This window comes from Sitophilus oryzae, unplaced genomic scaffold, assembly GCF_002938485.1.
Source record: "Sitophilus oryzae breed Bouriz unplaced genomic scaffold, Soryzae_2.0 scaffold_1576_pilon_pilon, whole genome shotgun sequence".
NCBI classification, from domain to species: Eukaryota; Metazoa; Arthropoda; class Insecta; order Coleoptera; family Curculionidae; genus Sitophilus; species Sitophilus oryzae.
In genome coordinates, this window is record NW_022146254.1 from 9,525,402 (window position 1) to 9,542,881 (window position 17,480).

At 40.3% G+C, this 17,480-nt stretch overlaps 1 protein-coding gene across 1 annotated transcript in view; it reads left to right on the forward strand.

Annotated features, from left to right (window-relative positions):
- Nucleotides 1-17,480, forward strand: part of LOC115879099 (lysine-specific histone demethylase 1A) — a 483,447-nt gene that overhangs the window by 11,954 nt on the left and 454,013 nt on the right. The window contains exon 8 of the mRNA XM_030895747.1: nt 16,003-16,151. Within this exon, the coding sequence (XP_030751607.1) occupies nt 16,003-16,151 (149 nt within the window). The remainder of the gene's footprint in view (nt 1-16,002; nt 16,152-17,480) is intronic.

Genomic DNA, 17,480 nt, shown 5'->3' on the forward strand with positions numbered 1-17,480 from the left:
GGTGGTAGAATTGGTGATTGGCGATTTTAATAATTTTTTTAGAGAAGATGTCATCTTGTTAGGTCGTCGCGATTTTACCGTTAAGGCAATGTTTGCCGGGATGACATTCATCGACGATAGTAATGTGCGATTGAGTGATTTTTAATAATTTTTTAGAGAAGATGTCATCTTGTTAGGTCGTCGCGAATTTAATATCTAAGGGCAATGTTTGCGATGACATCTATCGGCATAGTATTGCGATTGAATGATTTTTAATGATTTTTGTGAAAAAGATGTCATCTTGTTAGGTCGTCGCGAATTTTATCGTAAAGCGCGTTTGCCGATGACATCTATCGGTGATAGTATTGCGATTGAGTGATTTTTAATATTTTTTAGATGTCGTCTTGTTAGGTCGTCGCGAATTTTATCGTAAAGCAATGTTTGCCGGGATGAAATCTATCGGTGATAGTATTGCGATTGAGTGATTTTTAGTTTTTTTAGAAAAGATGTCACCTTGCTAGGTCATTCCGAATTTTTACCATGCCAAGGGGCAATGTTTGCCGGGATGACATCTATCGGTGATAGTATTGCGATTGTTGATTTTTAATAATTTTTTAGAGAAGATGTCATCTTTAGGGGTCGTCGCGAATTTTATTGTTAAGGCAATGTTTTGCTTCTGGATGACATCTATCGGTGATAGTATTGCGATTGAGTGATTTTTAATAATTTTTAGGAGAAGATGTCATCTTGTTAGGTCGTCGCGAATTTTATCGTTAAGGCAATGTTTGCCGGGATGACATCTATCGGTGGTAGAATTGCGATTGAGTGATTTTTAATAATTTTTTAGAGAAGATGTCATCTTGTTAGGTCGTCGCGAATTTTACCGTTAAGGCAATGTTTGCCGGGATGACATCTATCGGTGATAGTAATGCGATTGAGTGATTTTTAATAATTTTTTAGAGAAGATGTCATCTTGTTAGGTCGTCGCGAATTTTATCGTTAAGGCAATGTTTGCCGAGATGACATCTATCGGTGATAGTATTGCGATTGAATGATTTTTAATGATTTTTTAGAAAAGATGTCATCTTGTTAGGTCGTCGCGAATTTTATCGTAAAGGCAATGTTTGCCGGGATGACATCTATCGGTGATAGTATTGCGATTGAGTGATTTTTAATATTTTTTAGAGATGTCGTCTTGTTAGGTCGTCGCGAATTTTATCGTAAAGGCAATGTTTGCCGGGATGAAATCTATCGGTGATAGTATTGCGATTGAGTGATTTTTAGTTTTTTTTAGAAAAGATGTCACCTTGCTAGGTCATTCCGAATTTTACCGTTAAGGCAATGTTTGCCGGGATGACATCTATCGGTGATAGTATTGCGATTGAGTGATTTTTATTAGAATTTTTTTAGAAGAGATGTCATCTTGTTAGGTCGTCGCGAATTTTATCGTTAAGGCAATGTTTGCCGGGATGGCATCTATCGGTGATAGTATTGCGATTGAGTGCTTTTTAAAAAAAATTTTAGACAAATTAGAATTTTTTTAGAGAAGATGTCATCTTGTTAGGTCGTCGCGAATTTTATCGTTAAGGCAATGTTTGCCGGGATGGCATCTATCGGTGATAGTATTGCGATTGCGTGCTTTTTAAAAAAAATTTTTAGACAAATTAGAATTTTTTTAGAGAAGATATCATCTTGTTAGGTCGTCGCGAATTTTATCGTTAAGGCAATGTTTGCCGGGATGACATCTATCGGTGATAGTATTGCGATTGAGTGATTTTTAATAATTTTTTAGAGAAGATGTCATCTTGTTAGGTCGTCGCGAATTTTATCGTTAAGGCAATGTTTGCCGGGATGACATCTATCGGTGGTAGAATTGCGATTGAGTGATTTTTAATAATTTTTTAGAGAAGATGTCATCTTGTTAGGTCGTCGCGAATTTTACCGTTAAGGCAATGTTTGCCGGGATGACATCTATCGGTGATAGTAATGCGATTGAGTGATTTTTATCAATTTTTAGAGAAGATGTCATCTTGTTAGGTCGTCGCGAATTTTATCGTTAAGGCACGTTTGCCGAGATGACATCTATCGGTGATAGTATTGCGATTGAATGATTTTTAATGATTTTTTAGAAAAGATGTCATCTCTGTTAGGTCGTCGCGAATTTTATCGTAAAGGCAATGTTTGCCGGGATGACATCTATCGGTGATAGTATTGCGGATTGAGCGATTTTTTAATATTTTTAGAGATGTCGTCTTGTTAGGTCGTCGCGAATTTATCGTAAAGCGCGTTTGCCGGGATGAAATCTATCGGTGATAGTATTATGATTGAGTGATTTTTGCCTTTTTTTTAGAAAAGATGTCACCTTGCTAGGTCATTCCGAATTTTACCGTTAAGGCAATGTTTGCCGGGATGACATCTATCGGTGATAGTATTGCGATTGAGTGATTTTTAATAATTTTTTAGAGAAGATGTCATCTTGTTAGGTCGTCGCGAATTTTATTGTTAAGGCAATGTTTGCCGGGATGACATCTATCGGTGATAGTATTGCGATTGAGTGATTTTTAATAATTTTTTAGAGAAGATGTCATCTTGTTAGGTCGTCGCGAATTTTATCGTTAAGGCAATGTTTGCCGGGATGACATCTATCGGTGGTAGAATTGCGATTTGGAGCGATTTTAATAATTTTTTAGAGATGTCATCTTTGTTATCGTCGCGAATTTTACCGTTAAGGCAATGTTTGCCGGGATGACATCTATCGGTGATAGTAATGCGATTGAGTGATTTTTAATACTTTTTTAGAGAAGATGTCATCTTGTTAGGTCGTCGCGAATTTATCGTTAAGGCAATGTTTGCCGCAGATGACATCTATCGGTGATAGCATTGCGATTGAATGATTTTTAATGATTTTTTAGAAAGATGTCATCTTGTTAGGTCGTCGCGAATTTTATCGTAAAGGCAATGTTGCCGGGATGACATCTATCGGTGATAGTATTGCGATTGAGAGTGATTTTTAATATTTTTAGAGATGTCGTCTTGTTAGGTCGTCGCGAATTTTATCGTAAAGGCAATGCTTTGCCGGGATGAAATCTTATCGCAGTGATAGTATTGGTGATTGAGTGATTTTTAGTTTTTAGAAAGATGTCACCTTGCTAGGTCATTCCGAATTTTTACCGTTAAGGCACGTTTGCCGGGGATGACATCTATCGGTGATAGTATTGCGATTGAGTGATTTTTAATATTCTTTAGAGAAGATGTCATCTTGTTAGGGTCGTCGCGAATTTATTGTTAAGGCAATGTTTGCCGGACGCAGACATCTATCATCGGTGATAGATTGCGATTGAGTGGATTTTTAATAATTTTTTAGAGAAGATGTCATCTTTGTTAGGTCGTTGCGAATTTTATCGTTAGCAATGTTTGCCGATGACATCTATCGCAGAATTGCGATTGAGTGATTTTAATAATTTTTAGAGAAGATGTCATCTTTGTTAGTCGTCGCGAATTTTACCGTTAAGGCAATGATGACATCTATCGGTGATAGTAATGCGATTGAGTGATTTTTAATAATTTTTTAGAGAAGATGTCATCTTGTTAGGTCGTCGCGAATTTTATCGTTAAGGCAATGTTTGCCGAGATGACATCTATCGGTGATAGTATTGTGATTGAATGATTTTTAATGATTTTTTTAGAAAAGATGTCATCTTGTTAGGTCGTCGCGAATTTTATCGTAAAGGCAATGTTTGCCGGGATGACATCTATCGGTGAAGATAGTATTGCGATTGAGCGGATTTAATATTTTTAGAGATGTCGTCTTGTTAGGTCGTCGCGAATTTTATCGTAGCGCGTTTCGGTGCCGATGAAATCTATCGGTGATAGTATTGCGATTGAGTGATTTTTAGTTTTTTTAGAAAAGATGTCACCTTTGCTAGGTCATTCCGAATTTACCGTTAAGGCAATGTTTGCCGGGATGACATCTATCGGTGATAGTATTGCAGGATTGAGTGATTTTTGGCCACTTTTTAGAGAAGCATGTCATCTTGTTAGGTCGTCGCGAATTTTATTGTTAAGGCAATGTTTTGCCGGGATGACATCTATCGGTGATAGTATTGCGATTGAGTGATTTTTAATATTTTTTAGAGAAGATGTCATCTTGTTAGGTCGTTGCGAATTTTTTATCGTTAAGGCAATGTTTGCCGGGATGACATCTATCGGTGGTGAATTGCGATTGCAGCGATTTTTTAATAATTTTCAGAGAAGATGTCATCTTTGTTAGGTCGTCGCGAATTTTACCGTTAAGGCAATGTTTGCCGATGACATCTATCGGTGTAGAATTGCGATTGAGTGATTTTTAATAATTTTTAGAGAAGATGTCATCTTGTTAGGTCGTCGCAATTCCACTGTTAAGGCAATGTTTGAGCTGATGACATCTATCGGTGATAGTATTGCGATTGAGTGATTTTTAATAATTTTTTAGAGAAGATGTCATCTTGTTAGGTCGTCGCGAATTTTATCGTAAAGGCAATGTTTGCCGGGATGACATCTATCGGTGATAGTATTGCGATTGAGTGATTTTTAATATTTTTTAGAGAAGATGTCATCTTGTTAGGTCGTCGCGAATTATATCGTTAAGGCAATGTTTGCCGGGATGACATCTGTCGGTGATAGTATTGCGATTGAGTGATTTTTAATATTTTTTTAGAGATGTCATCTTGTTAGGTCGTCGCGAATTTTATCGTTAAGGCAATGTTTGCCGGGATGACATCTGTCGGTGATAGTATTGCGATTGAGTGATTTTTAGTTTTTTTTAGAAAAGATGTCATCTTGCTAGGTCGTTTCGAATTTTACCGTTAAGGCAATGTTTGCCGGGATGACATCTATCGGTGATAGTATTGCGATTGAGTGATTTTTAATAATTTTTTTGAGAAGATGTCATCTTGTTAGGTCGTTCCGAATTTTATCGTTAAGGCAATGTTTGCCGGGATGACATCGGTGATAGTATTGCGATTGAGTGATTTTTAATAATTTTTTAGAGAAGATGTCATCTTGTTAGGTCGTCGCGAATTTTATCGTTAAGCCAATGTTTGCCGGGATGACATCTATCGGTGATAGTATTGCGATTGAGTGATTTTTAATAATTTTTTAGAGATGTCATCTTGTTAGGTCGTCGCGAATTTTATCGTTATGGCAATGTTTGCCGGGATGACATCTATCGGTGATAGTATTGCGATTGAGTGATTTTTAGCTTTTTTTTAGAAAAGATGTCATCTTGCTAGGTCGTTTCGAATTTTATCGTTAAGGCAATGTTTGCCGGGATGACATCTATCGGTGATTGTATTGCGATTGAGTGATTTTTAGTTTTTTTTTAGAAAAGATGTCATCTTGCTAGGTCGTTTCGAATTTTACCGTTAAGGCAATGTTTGCCGGGATGACATCTATCGGTGATAGTATTGCGATTGAGTGATTTGTAGTTTTTTTTAGAAAAGATGTCATCTTGCTAGGTCGTTTCGAATTTTACCGTTAAGGCAATGTTTGCCGGGATGACATCTATCGGTGATAGTATTGCGATTGAGTGATTTTTAGAAAAGATGTCAGCTTGCTAGGTCGTTTAGAATTTTATCGTTAAGGCAGTATTTGCCGGTATAACATCCATCGGAGATAGTATTGCGACTGCGCGATTATTAGAAAGATTTTTAGAGAAGATGCAAAATTTGGCTCGTATAATTTGCCGATATGGAATCTAACGGTTATAGTATATTGCATAGAATAAAAATTAAATACTTCGTCAATCGGAAACTTGTGCATATTTTGCGCTTATTGTTAATTTTTATGACAGTGAAATTTTTTTGATGTTTATGTGCTCGAGAATAACTGTCTCCTTTGAAATATGTAGTGTAAGTGTGTTTCTACTTTGCCCTGTGTTTGAGTCTGGAGCTCCAGCAATTTAAATAGGTCATTCCATATTCCAGGTTTATCCCTATAAGTTTAGTAAGTTTTGTTTGTCACTCTCATATCCACAAACGTCCCTGTTTAGACCTCAGTTTTTCAATCATAAAAGGATTTTCAGAGATTTTTAAGCAATAAATGTCTTTGGTTTTGCTGTCATAAATTAACATAATATACGGGCGCATAATCTACAGCCGCAACTACGGCATGGTGGCAAAGCCTGCATAGAGTACGTTAAGATGAAGCGACGCGGTTACTAGGCGTTTATTGCATATTATTAGTAATGATACCATCTTATTAGGTCGGTACGGAATGCTAGGGACTACGGCATGGTGGCATAGCCTGCCGGGGTGGCATCTAGAGTACGATAAGATGACGCGACGCGGTTACTAGGCGTTTGTTGCATATTATTAGTAATGATGCCATCTTATTAGGTCGGTACGGAATGCTAGGGACTACGGCATGGTGGCATAGCCTGCCGGGGTGGCATCTAGAGTACGATAAGATGACGCGACGCGGTTACTAGGCGTTTATTGCATATTATTAGTAATGATGCCATTTTATTAGGTCGGTACGGAATGCTAGGGACTACGGCATGGTGGAATAGCCTGCCGGGGTGGCATCTAGAGTACGATAAGATGACGCGACGCGGTTACTAGGCGTTTATTGCATATTATTAGTAATGATGCCATCTTATTAGGTCGGTACGGAATGCTAGGGACTACGGCATGGTGGCATAGCCTGCCGGGGTGGCATCTAGAGTACGATAAGATGACGCGACGCGGTTTACTAGGCGTTTGTTGCATATTATTAGCAATGATGCCATCTTATTAGGTCGGTACGGAATGCTAGGGACTACGGCATGGTGGCATAGCCTGCCGGGGTGGCATCTAGAGTACGATAAGATGACGCGACGCGGTTACTAGGCCTTTATTGCATATTATTAGTAATGATGCCATCTTATTAGGTCGGTACGGAATGCTAGGGACTACGGCATGGTGGCAGAGCCTGCCGGGGTGGCATCTAGAGTACGATAAGATGACGCGACGCGGTTACTAGGCCTTTATTGCATATTATTAGTAATGATGCCATCTTATTAGGTCGGTACGGAATGCTAGGGACTACGGCATGGTGGCATAGCCTGCCGGGGTGGCATCTAGAGTACGATAAGATGACGCGACGCGGTTACTAGGCGTTTATTGCATATTTTTTGTAATGATGCCATCTTATTAGGTCGGTACGGAATGCTAGGGACTACGGCATGGTGGCATAGCCTGCCGGGGTGGCATCTAGAGTACGATAAGATGAGGCGACGCGGTTACTAGGTGTTTATTGCATATTATTAGTAATGATGCCATCTTATTAGGTCGGTACGGATTGCTAGGGACTACGGCATGGTGGCATAGCCTGCCTGGGTGGCATCTAGAGTTCGATAATATGACGCGACGCGGTTACTAGGCGTTTATTGCATATTATTAGTAATGATGCCATCTTATTAGGTCGGTACGGGATGCTAGGGACTACGGCATGGTGGAATAGCCTGCCGGGGTGGCATCTAGAGTACGATAAGATGACGAGACGCGGTTACTAGGCGTTTATTGCATATTATTAGTAATGATGCCATCTTATTAGGTCGGTACGGGATGCTAGGGACTACGGCATGGTGGCATAGCCTGCCGGGGTGGCATCTAGAGTACGATAAGATGAGGCGACGCGGTTACTAGGTGTTTATTGCATATTATTAGTAATGATGCCATCTTATTAGGTCGGTACGGAATGCTAGGGACTACGGCATGGTGGCATAGCCTGCCGGGGTGGCATCTTGAGTTCGATAATATGACGCGACGCGGTTACTAGGCGTTTATTGCATATTATTAGTAATGATGCCATCTTATTAGGTCGGTACGGGATGCTAGGGACTACGGCATGGTGGAATAGCCTGCCGGGGTGGCATCTAGAGTACGATAATATGACGAGACGCGGTTACTAGGCGTTTATTGCATATTATTAGTAATGATGCCATCTTATTAGGTCGGTACGGAATGCTAGGGACTACGGCATGGTGGCATAGCCTGCCGGGGTGGCATCTAGAGTTCGATAATATGACGCGACGCGGTTACTAGGCGTTTATTGCATATTATTAGTAATGATGCCATCTTATTAGGTCGGTACGGAATGCTAGGGACTACGGCATGGTGGCATAGCCTGCCGGGGTGGCATCTAGAGTACGATAAGATGACGCGACGCGGTTACTAGGCGTTTATTGCATATTATTAGTAATGATGCCATTTTATTAGGTCGGTACGGAATGCTAGGGACTACGGCATGGTGGAATAGCCTGCCGGGGTGGCATCTAGAGTACGATAAGATGACGCGACGCGGTTACTAGGCGTTTATTGCATATTATTAGTAATGATGCCATCTTATTAGGTCGGTACGGAATGCTAGGGACTACGGCATGGTGGCATAGCCTGCCGGGGTGGCATCTAGAGTACGATAAGATGACGCGACGCGGTTACTAGGCGTTTGTTGCATATTATTAGCAATGATGCCATCTTATTAGGTCGGTACGGAATGCTAGGGACTACGGCATGGTGGCATAGCCTGCCGGGGTGGCATCTAGAGTACGATAAGATGACGCGACGCGGTTACTAGGCCTTTATTGCATATTATTAGTAATGATGCCATCTTATTAGGTCGGTACGGAATGCTAGGGACTACGGCATGGTGGCATAGCCTGCCGGGGTGGCATCTAGAGTACGATAAGATGACGCGACGCGGTTACTAGGCCTTTATTGCATATTATTAGTAATGATGCCATCTTATTAGGTCGGTACGGAATGCTAGGGACTACGGCATGGTGGCATAGCCTGCCGGGGTGGCATCTAGAGTACGATAAGATGACGCGACGCGGTTACTAGGCGTTTATTGCATATTTTTTGTAATGATGCCATCTTATTAGGTCGGTACGGAATGCTAGGGACTACGGCATGGTGGCATAGCCTGCCGGGGTGGCATCTAGAGTACGATAAGATGAGGCGACGCGGTTACTAGGTGTTTATTGCATATTATTAGTAATGATGCCATCTTATTAGGTCGGTACGGATTGCTAGGGACTACGGCATGGTGGCATAGCCTGCCTGGGTGGCATCTAGAGTTCGATAATATGACGCGACGCGGTTACTAGGCGTTTATTGCATATTATTAGTAATGATGCCATCTTATTAGGTCGGTACGGGATGCTAGGGACTACGATAAGATGACGCGACGCGGTTGGCATCTAGAGTACGATAAGATGACGAGACGCGGTTACTAGGCGTTTATTGCATATTATTAGTAATGATGCCATCTTATTAGGTCGGTACGGAATGCTAGGGACTACGGCATGGTGGCATAGCCTGCCGGGGTGGCATCTAGAGTACGATAAGATGAGGCGACGCGGTTTCTAGGTGTTTATTGCATATTATTAGTAATGATGCCATCTTATTAGGTCGGTACGGAATGCTAGGGACTACGGCATGGTGGCATAGCCTGCCGGGGTGGCATCTTGAGTTCGATAATATGACGCGACGCGGTTACTAGGCGTTTATTGCATATTATTAGTAATGATGCCATCTTATTAGGTCGGTACGGGATGCTAGGGACTACGGCATGGTGGAATAGCCTGCCGGGGTGGCATCTAGAGTACGATAATATGACGAGACGCGGTTACTAGGCGTTTATTGCATATTATTAGTAATGATGCCATCTTATTAGGTCGGTACGGAATGCTAGGGACCACGGCATGGTGGCATAGCCTGCCGGGGTGGCATCTAGAGTTCGATAATATGACGCGACGCGGTTACTAGGCGTTTATTGCATATTATTAGTAATGATGCCATCTTATTAGGTCGGTACGGGATGCTAGGGACTACGGCATGCTGGAATAGCCTGCCGGGGTGGCATCTAGAGTACGATAAGATGACGCGACGCGGTTACTAGGTGTTTATTGCATATTAGTAATGATGCCATCTTATTAGATCGGTACGGAATACTAGGGACTACGGCATGGTGGAATAGCCTGCCGGGGTGGCATCTAGAGTACGATAAGATGACGCGACGCGGTTACTTGGCGTTTATTGCATATTATTAGTAATGATGCCATCTTATTAGGTCGGTACGGAATGCTAGGGACTACGGCATGGTGGCATAGCCTGCCGGGGTGGCATCTAGAGTACGATAAGATGACGCGACGCGGTTACTAGGCGTTTATTGCATATTATTAGTAATGATGCCATCTTGATTAGGTCGGTACGGGATGCTAGGGACTACGGCATGGTGGCATAGCCTGCCGGGGTGGCATCTTGAGTTCGATAATATGACGCGACGCGGTTACTAGGCGTTTATTGCATATTATTAGTAATGATGCCATCTTATTAGGTCGGTACGGGATGCTAGGGACTACGGCATGGTGGAATAGCCTGCCGGGGTGGCATCTAGAGTACGATAAGATGACGAGACGCGGTTACTAGGCGTTTATTGCATATTATTAGTAATGATGCCATCTTATTAGGTCGGTACGGAATGCTAGGGACTACGGCATGGTGGCATAGACTGCCGGGGTGGCATCTAGAGTTCGATAAGATGACGCGACGCGGTTACTAGGCGTTTATTGCATATTATTAGTAATGATGCCATCTTATTAAGTCTGTTACTAGGCGTTTATTGCATATTATTAGTAATGATGCCATCTTATTAGATCGGTACGGAATGCTAGGGACTACGGCATGGTGGAATAGCCTGCCTGGGTGGCATCTAGAGTACGATAAGATGACGCGACGCGGTTACTAGGCGTTTATTGCATATTATTAGTAATGATGACATTTTATTAGATCAGTACGGAATAGATGACGCGACGCGGTTACTAGGCGTTGCTAGGAATGCTAGGGACTACGGCATGGTGGCATAGCCTGCCGGGGTGGCATCTAGAGTACGATAAGATGACGCGACGCGGTTACTTGGCGTTTATTGCATATTATTAGTAATGCCATTTTATTAGGTCGGTACGGAATGCTAGGGACTACGGCATGGTGGCATAGCCTGGCGGGGTGGCATCTAGAGTACGATAAGATGATGCGACGCGGTTACTAGGCGTTTATTGCATATTATTAGTGATGATTCCATTTTATTAGGTCGTTACGGGATGCTAGGGACTACGGCATGGCGGCATAGCCTGCCGGGGTGGCATCTAGAGTACGATAAGATGACGCGACGCGGTTACTTGGCGTTTATTGCATATTAGTAATGATGCCATCTTATTAGATCGGTACGGAATACTAGGGACTACGGCATGCTGGAATAGCCTGCCGGGGTGGCATCTAGAGTACGATAAGATGACGCGACGCGGTTACTTGGCGTTTATTGCATATTATTAGTAATGATGCCATTTTATTAGATCGGTACGGAATGCTAGGGACTACGGCATGGTGGCATAGCCTGCCGGGGTGGCATCTAGAGTACGTTAAGATTACGCGACGCGGTTGAATATTTATATTAGGTATCATCCTGATAGGTCGGGTCGGTATATCGGTATTAGGTACAAATACACATCACATGATTATCAGGTCATTTTAACACATTGCTGTCGAGTGGTGAATATTTAGAGGAAGCCTATCCTGCAGAAGAAATGAAGAGTGTCTGGTCTTGTCAGTAGCTCCAGGCGATCGTGGTCTGCAGCATCGTGGTGTCGTCGTTCTGCGTTCGTGTGACATCGCGTAGCCCGACAAAGTGTGGATACCACGCAGGAAAAGTGGCGAAGAGGGGCTATCTACGTCGATCGAGATTAGTGTTCCGTAGGCTAGCTCCAGGCGATCGTGGTCTGTAGCATCGTGGTGTCGTCGTTCCGCGTTCGTGTGACATCGCGTAGCCCGACAAAGTGTGGATACCACGCAGGAAAAGTGGCGAAGAGGGGCTATCCACGTCGATCGAGATTAGTGTTCCGTAGGCTAGCTCCAGGCGATCGTGGTCTGTAGCATCGTGGTGTGTCGTCGTTCCGCGTTCGTGTGACATCGCGTAGCCCGACAAAGTGTGGATACCACGCAGGAAAAGTGGCGAAGAAGGGCTATCCACGTCGATCGAGATTAGTGTTCCGTAGGCTAGCTCCAGGCGATCGTGGTCTGTAGCATCGTGGTGTGTCGTCGTTCCGCGTTCGTGTGACATCGCGTAGCCCGACAAAGTGTGGATACCACGCAGGAAAAGTGGCGAAGAGGGGCTATCCACGTCGATCGAGATTAGTGTTCCGTAGGCTAGCTCCAGGCGATCGTGGTCTGTAGCATCGTGGTGTGTCGTCGTTCCGCGTTCGTGTGACATCGCGTAGCCCGACAAAGTGTGGATACCACGCAGGAAAAGTGGCGAAGAGGGGCTATCCACGTCGATCGAGATTAGTGTTCCGTAGGCTAGCTCCAGGCGATCGTGGTCTGTAGCATCGTGGTGTGTCGTCGTTCCGCGTTCGTGTGACATCGCGTAGCCCGACAAAGTGTGGATACCACGCAGGAAAAGTGGCGAAGGGCTATCCACGTCGATCGAGATTAGTGTTTCGTAGGCTATCTCCAGGCGATCGAGGTCTGTAGCATCGTGGTGTGTCGTCGTTCCGCGTTCGTGTGACATCGCGTAGCCCGACAAAGTGTGGATACCACGCAGGAAAAGTGGCGAAGAAGGGCTATCCACGTCGATCGAGATTAGTGTTCCGTAGGCTATCTCCAGGCGATCGTGGTCTGTAGCATCGTGGTGTGTCGTCGTTCCGCGTTCGTGTGACATCGCGTAGCCCGACAAAGTGTGGATACCACGCAGGAAAAGTGGCGAAGAAGGGCTATCCACGTCGATCGAGATTAGTGTTTCGTAGGCTATCTCCAGGCGATCGTGGTCTGTAGCATCGTGGTGTGTCGTCGTTCCGCGTTCGTGTGACATCGCGTAGCCCGACAAAGTGTGGATACCACGCAGGAAAAGTGGCGAAGAAGGGCTATCCACGTCGATCGAGATTAGTGTTTCGTAGGCTATCTCCAGGCGATCGTGGTCTGTAGCATCGTGGTGTGTCGTCGTTCCGCGTTCGTGTGACATCGCGTAGCCCGACAAAGTGTGGATACCACGCAGGAAAAGTGGCGAAGAAGGGCTATCCACGTCGATCGAGATTAGTGTTTCGTAGGCTATCTCCAGGCGATCGTGGTCTGTAGCATCGTGGTGTGTCGTCGTTCCGCGTTCGTGTGACATCGCGTAGCCCGACAAAGTGTGGATACCACGCAGGAAGAGTGGCGAAGAGGGGCTATCCACGTCGATCGAGATTAGTGTTCCGTAGGCTATCTCCAGGCGATCGTGGTCTGTAGCATCGTGGTGTGTCGTCGTTCCGCGTTCGTGTGACATCGCGTAGCCCGACAAAGTGTGGATACCACGCAGGAAAAGTGGCGAAGAAGGGCTATCCACGTCGATCGAGATTAGTGTTCCGTAGGCTAGCTTCAGGCGATCGTGGTGTGTCGTCGTTCTGCGTTTGCGTGGCAAAGTGTGGATACCACGCAGGAAAAGTGGCGAAGAAGGCTATCCACGTATTATGAGGAGTTTGCCCAATAGCAATGGAGATTGGAGTAGGGAGAAAGAAGCCATCTCATCTACAGGATGTCCATAACTTAATTAAATTAAAATTTTGATTTAAGATAAGAGTGAATAATAACAGGAATATACATAATATTTATTTATTTTAATTATTTAGGAGTTCATCGATTTTTGTCAAGAAAGCCATCCAGTTCGTCGAGTTTCCACAAATTTGCCTGCTGCATGTAGATTGTTGGTGCCCTATTGTAGATGTCCAAAATATTCCAAATTCTGTCCTTATTCCAGAGTTAACGTTTTAATCCAAAAATATAACAAGGTATTTGGTGTAAATATGTAGTTTTAGGTTAAGACTGTCCAACGATAGGATACATGACAGTGACAGTTGTGTCTGTCATTTTAATTCACAGGTAAATTGTATTTTCTGTCAGTTTTTTGGATGTCTGTCGAAATATTTCCAGATTCGTTGGGCAGACTTTAGTAGTTATTGATGAATGGTAGTTTTGTTTTTATGCGTGCAAGGCCACTTGTGTTTTCTTAAAAATAATTTAAGAAAACTTTTTTTTGTTTCAGAATAATCATCTTTCGTTCACGTCTGCTTATAGAAACTTTCAAATCTTCGGCACTCAAGATTTCCTTCAAAAATTGTCAAGCTTTGAGGACAACATTTGTCAAGGTAGTTTAGTTAGCTTGTTTGTTTTGAGCGTTTTTTTATTTTATTTTTTCGTTTTTTTTTCTAGGATCACACTCAACTTGACAAATACTCCATTTGACATTTCACGTTATAGAACTGTCATTTTCTGTCTGGATAACAGCCAGTGTCGTCTCTATGTTAAGGTAAAAAATAATTTAAGTTTTTTTATTTTGACTTAGAAATATATATTTTATTTTTTATATATATAGAAACGTAATATATAACATAAGATGACGCTCACAGTACATAAACATCGTTCAAAATATCTTCAAACAATTTGGATGCCTCACAGGACCCATTCATCGTTGGATTTCTTCTTTTTTTTTGTAAAATATATTATATTGTATTTTTAATACAATAAATATATAATTTTCATTGTATTTTTGTATTTTCAGGTATTTTTAATGTATCATTTTCTGTACACTTTGATTTAAGTGTATATGTAAAAGAAATTTGAAGGAATTGCATTTGATTTAAAACATCAAAATTTTTTTACAATATTATGTACTCTTCTCGTTGTTGTAAAATGGCTCTTAAGTTCCTCCGCATAAGGACCATTTTGCAATTTTTTTTTGCAAAAGTTCAAATATTTAAATTATACAAAAAAAATAAAAAAATAATTTTAAACTAACCTAACCTATAACCTAATCTTCCTAACTAGTAGGTACCTGAAATTTGGTACTGAATTCTTATTCTAACTAGTAGGTACTAATAGTAGGGTTCTGAGCTTCTAACTATATAATATTAGTTTGTATTTCAAACTTTTCTTTCAAAAATTTTATTTTTTTATATATTTTTTTAAGTGTGATTTTAAACATATTTTTGTAAAATTATTTGAGGATAATCTCAAGTATTACTTTAATTTTTTGTAAAAAATGTTTTTGATAAAAATGATTCTGAATTAATACAGTATATACTTCATATTGTTGGAAAATAGCTCTTATTGTTATTCAAATAAGGACTATATTTTAAAAAAAAGGTGTACATAATCTGTATAGTATTTTTGTTATATCCAAAACATTTTTATGTAGTTTATTTTTCTTTAGAAAAATATCTGTTATGGAACTATGGAAAATACTTAAGTTAGTTTAACCAAATAAATATATCAAAGCAATGCATCAAACAAATTTTACCATTTTAAATTATTCTAATTTTTTGCTTTCTGCTTCTGTATATGTTTTTTAATTATTATTTAGATACTTCTACATAGGCAAAAAATTAGAACAGTTTTGATTGGTACAATATATATTTTAGTTTATATAAAATCGCACTGTATATATGTAGATATGTCAATGAAATGACAATTTTTTAATTTTTTTGTGATTTAGTTTTTTTTTAAATTTATACTTTTTTGTAGATTTCATGTAATATTGTTCTGAATTTTTAGAATTTTTAAATTTTGCATGCTTGGATTTGGCTCTGTAAAATTTTGCCAATATATTTATGCCCAAGCAACATTGTTATGTTTATTAATAAATTTTGTTATTTATTGTTGAAAATTCGTTTTTTATTTTAATAAAATACCTATTTTAAGTTCAAAAAGTCTTTTATTTTTTCTCAACCTTTTTTTACAATACCTAATAAATATGCATGTTGTTTTTTTTCCTTAAAAATGAAAATTTATAGGTATATTATGTCTTAAGCTCCAAAAAAAAATGGCGACTTATAATTATAATGATAGAAAAAATAAAAAAAACATCTATAGTTTGTGAGAAATCACGTGGCACTATCTTAGACATCCTTAGTAATCAAAAGCATCATTAAAAAAATAAATATTTTTGTCTGACAAAGTTTTGGGATTTATTTTATAGTGACGTCTACCTATCATCGAAGGATCGACAGATTCTGGACTGGCATTTCGCGAATCTAGAGTTTGCCAATGCCACGCCACTGTCTAATCTTTCTCTAAAACACTGGGACCAGGATGACGACTTCGAGTTCACCGGGAACCACTTAACTGGTAAGTTAGTATTTTCTTTTCCTAATATAGTTTTTCCCGCGTAAGTTTCCCTTTTTTTGATATTTTTATAACCGTGTATGTTATATCTTTGACCCCAAATGTTAGCCAAATAATGCAAAATACTACTTTCTGATCTTGTTGATTTTTATTATATTATCACTGAATTTTAAATCTTTTTGATGATACAATGTCACGCATTTTTCTGTGACACTGTCTAATTATACCTTTGTAAAATATATTTGATCTAAAACGAGTTTTTGTACCGTATGATCGAAAAAAAGGCGTCCATTTGGCTTGGAAAGCACGATCGATGACATTTTCTTGACGATCTTCATTTCCAAGCCATCTCTGACGCTGTTTTTTTTCGATCGTATGGTATCTTAAATTAAACTCTCTTTTTTGGGTTCCGAACCGCGGTCTTCCGCCCTATCACTTGCCACTTTTTGGATGGTGTTCCTGATTTCTTTCTTATTAATATTAAATAAAAATCTCTGGGTTCCTCAAAAGAAATTAATTTTACCAAAAATACCTTTTGTGAACTTGAATATAAAAAAAAATTGAATATTACTAATCTAATTATCAAACAGTTTTTTACGATAATATATTTTGATCAATTTTACCATACTATACCGTATGAAAAAAAACGGCGTCAAAGATGACTGGGGAATGAAAATCGATGATAGTTTTAGGGAGGTCAAGCCCTAGACGCCATTTACTGAAAATTACTTAATATATTACACCTTCTTAAAGTCAACTGGCAGTATGCGACATTAAAAAATACGAGTACGGGCCAGGTAATGACGACTAGACCCTAGAGCTTGACCTTGCCAAAATTATCGTCGATACTGTCGTCATTCCCCAGCCGTTTTTTTTTCAAGCTTACGGTATAAGCAACGCGCATTATCTAAATCAGTTTATTTTACCAGTGACATATACATGGTGAGTCTTAAGTCTGTATATTTTTCGAAAACTTTAGAATTGCCTGTTCACGTGTTCACCGCAAAAATTTTCAAAATATAGTTTCTTAATCTCTGATATTACCATAGGCTTTACGCTATGGTTACGGTACTAAAAGTGATGCAATTACAGAAAAAATCCGGTGGCTGTCAAAATTTTTTCAAAAAGAAATCAATTTTTTTAAAATTTTCAAACGTAAATAATTCGGTTATTTTGGACTTATCTGAAAAATGGTAAAGAGAATATATTATTGTTTCTTTTATCGAGATCTACCAGCCCAGAAAATATTTGCACTTATTTAATACTCACCCTGTATAACATTCAAAAAGAATTTGCAGTAGGTACGCTTTGTTATTTTATTATCTATAGTAA